The sequence below is a fragment of the Henckelia pumila genome, unplaced genomic scaffold (assembly GCF_033568475.1).
Source record: "Henckelia pumila isolate YLH828 unplaced genomic scaffold, ASM3356847v2 CTG_80:::fragment_1, whole genome shotgun sequence".
Classification (NCBI taxonomy): Eukaryota; Viridiplantae; Streptophyta; class Magnoliopsida; order Lamiales; family Gesneriaceae; genus Henckelia; species Henckelia pumila.
Genome location: NW_027331883.1, coordinates 840,446 through 843,580, shown reverse-complemented (window position 1 = coordinate 843,580; position 3,135 = coordinate 840,446). Strand labels below are relative to the sequence as shown.

Here is a 3,135-nt window from a genome sequence, read left to right as displayed (position 1 = left end):
TCGCTAGCTACTCTCACTATTAGTCTGTTATATGTTTCGATTATAGGATGCACTACTAGAAATAATGACTATATTTTCATGTATTTGTTCTTCTTCAAAACTGAAGATAGAAAATCAGCAAGAAGTTGAAAATCGACATTCGCTCCCGAGTCGCAATTCCAAATTCGGACCAAGTCCATACCAGCTATAACATTGTGTGTGACCACAATCCATGTGCTAGTTTTTAAATATCCATTAACGCCAGTTTATAAGTTAACCAAAAAATTAGAAGAACATATACTGTAAAAATGAAGGTATTTGGGATTATGTAGAAACAAACATATTGGTCTTCCGGTAAAATTTTCTGCAAAGAAAATAATTCACCAGTCCACACCCCTTGAGTCCACTTATTTCCTTAAGGTCTGCAAGATGTACTCAGCATATAGGTCCCTGCACAGTAGCAAGAATAAGGAGTTTAGCTGAAAAAGTCCTTAACCATGTAACATCTACAAAAACTCACACGAGAAACATACATGGAGTATTGAATGGCATCCTTGGCAGTGTCTGAAGGCAAAAACTCGTTCACTGCCACCTCTTTGTGTTCATTCTTCTTGTCTAAATACTAGTAAAGGAAAATCTTCATCCTCCATTTGCATGTAAACATAGAAAGCTATAGAACCTCGCACTTCTCACTATACATGAAACGATATTTCAAATCTTTTAAATCATACATCAATATGATGTTTGATCATTGTATCAACAAAAACAACTATTGCTCCTATAATAACCATATTGCACGGAAACAAGCACTTATCTTGGTTATGATGCCAAACGAGACACTTGCCATTGCCCAAAAAATAATTAGTCTTAATAGGGCAAATCGATTTTTTTTCTTTTTTTAACTGTAAAACAGTGTGTTGATCACTATACTGGTAAAGGTGCTCCCCAACAGTAACCTCACACAAAACTTAAAATATAGTAATGAAGGATACAGTCTTCAAAGAATCGCCGGATTTCAGTTAGCCTATGAGGTGCCAGCTGACTGATATCTGTGTAGTGGCGATACTCAGGATCATCAGCACATACCGCAATTATCTTATCATCCTTCTCTCCCTATTTCGGAAAAAAAATTCAAAGCCATCCTTTTCAAATTGATTTATGTAACTTCGTAATTTTATATTGGAGCAATACCTGGTCAATCATAGGCATCAGGCCAATAGCTCTGGCCCGAAGAAAACAGCCTGGGACGACAGGCTCCTGTGTGAAATCCAGTTGAGTGTTATGGATACTCAAAACAATGGCAAACAAAATAGGAGGAAGATCTTGAAACTACACTCTCTCTTATCATTTATTGCATATAGTGAGTGTCAGAATCAGCTAAGTTATTTACAAAGAAATAGGCAAATTTAACAACCTGCATTAGGACTAGAACGTCCATAGGGTCATTATCTTCACATAGTGTTCGCGGAATGAAACCGTAGTTGTGAGGATAGACCACTGATGAATACAATATGCGATCAACCTGCATATCCATTAGTATAGGTAATAAATTTTCTCCTGGCTCATAGTTCCACTCGTGAAGATAAGTAATTCTTGAAGTTGAGATAGCTAACCATAGGAGAGGTACTATAAGGTGAGATAGTTTAAAGATACCTTGATCAGACCAGTTTTTTTGTCAAGTTCGTATTTCACTTTACTTCCTTTTGGTATCTCGATCACCTGAAAGAAACGAAAACTGATTAGAACCTTAAATTTCTAAGCCCCAATATAAGAAAATTGATGCAAAGAATCCCAAGAATGTTGGTTTAAGATGGAACATATATTATTTATCAAATCATAAAGTTCCATGAGATGAAATGGGCAACATAAAACTTTTTTAAAAAAACCATAGGTAGATGCAAATAACAGTATCCTGAATAGACATGAAATGCATCGTCGTCTGTCGTGACATTGGTTGGAAAAAAGATAGCGGTACATACAACATTAATAATTTCAGGTGCTCCACGGCCTGCAAAACACACATCAAGAGTTATCAATTTCTCGCCGCCACCGAATAGAACACTGTATAACGAACATACAAGTTTGCTTCAATTACCAATCTCAAGGTCATGCCAAGGATGAGCTGCAACTGATCTCCTCGACAAAGATGAAAGGATTCTCTCATTTAAACGAGGAGCACGCCTTTGAGGTGCGACTGGAGATCCATCGTCGTTGTCGGCCATTTTCTGCACTAAAACTTAAGAAGCAATTGTGTATCAGTTATATTCATCACTACCATCATTTGCATTTCTATGACCTGCACTTTCGTCCGTACATATGCAGGATTAGCATCCCAAGATTACAGTTCTATAAACTTCGAAAGTTAACGCTAAAAATCATCGATTGAAAACTTGCCCAATCCACCCAGGAGATTATTTATTCTAAAGCAAACGAAATGGTGATCGAGCTCCTATTATTTTCAATATCGTGACCACGGGAAAACCATAGAGATATTTAATAAATTCAAACAGCCAAAGAGAACCCATATGTTTCTGGAAATCGAAAAATAAAAAAATCTAACAAATCAATCAGGAAAACCCACAGATCGCCAATTAAAACCAATCGTTTATATATCCCAGAAGTCGATAATACACAGAATGGAGACATCCATTTTCAAGATCAATCAACCATTATTCAGACAAAGACAAAATAAAAAACAAGCAATAATCGAAACAAGACAAGGAAAAAACAAAAGATACCTGGACAGAAACAAGAACCCAGATGAAGATGGTGTGGAGAATTCACAAACGGGTACCAATCAATTGGCTTCTTGCGGGCGTATTATATACGCATTCGCCCAAGAAGCAAGTCAACGACACGTGGAAACACGGGAGCTCCAGATGTCCAATTGTTCATATTAAATAAAAATGGTACCAAAATCTGGTTTCACATTACATCATTTAACAATAATAATGTTGTAATAAACAAAACAAAAAAAAGAAGCGAGATTTGGACTAGGTGAACGTGGATACATGTAAGGATTCGGAGCATTTTGTGGCTGATTTGGAGGTAATGACCCACTCCCACCCATTGGCTTCTCCCTCTTCTCCTTCGTTACGCGTTTCTGTTTCTGAATCCACGTCCTTATACCCCACCAACCCATTTTAAATTTTACAT

General features: G+C 36.9%; 1 protein-coding gene across 1 annotated transcript; it reads right to left on the bottom strand.

Annotated features, from left to right (window-relative positions):
• Nucleotides 1–220: 220 nt before the first annotated feature.
• Nucleotides 221–2,877, bottom strand: LOC140873605 (soluble inorganic pyrophosphatase PPA1). The gene is made up of 9 exons (XM_073276786.1): nt 2,718–2,877; nt 2,075–2,215; nt 1,959–1,987; nt 1,633–1,698; nt 1,394–1,501; nt 1,171–1,236; nt 972–1,092; nt 513–594; nt 221–429 (listed from the first exon to the last, which is right to left on the bottom strand). Exons 2-9 carry the CDS (start codon nt 2,199–2,201, stop codon nt 387–389), a joined length of 642 nt encoding a protein of 213 aa, XP_073132887.1. The 5' UTR covers nt 2,202–2,215; nt 2,718–2,877; the 3' UTR covers nt 221–386.
• Between the last annotated feature and the right edge of the window lie 258 nt (nt 2,878–3,135).

Coding starts and splice junctions, on each gene's coding strand:
- LOC140873605 (XM_073276786.1), bottom strand. CDS start 2,201: ATGGCCGACAACGACGATGGATCTCCAGTCGCACCTCAAAGGCGTGCT. Junction 1,699..1,958: donor CACCTGAAATTATTAATGTT/GTATGTACCGCT, acceptor CGTTTCTTTCAG/GTGATCGAGATACCAAAAGG. Junction 430..512: donor GATGCCATTCAATACTCCAT/GTATGTTTCTCG, acceptor GCTACTGTGCAG/GGACCTATATGCTGAGTACA.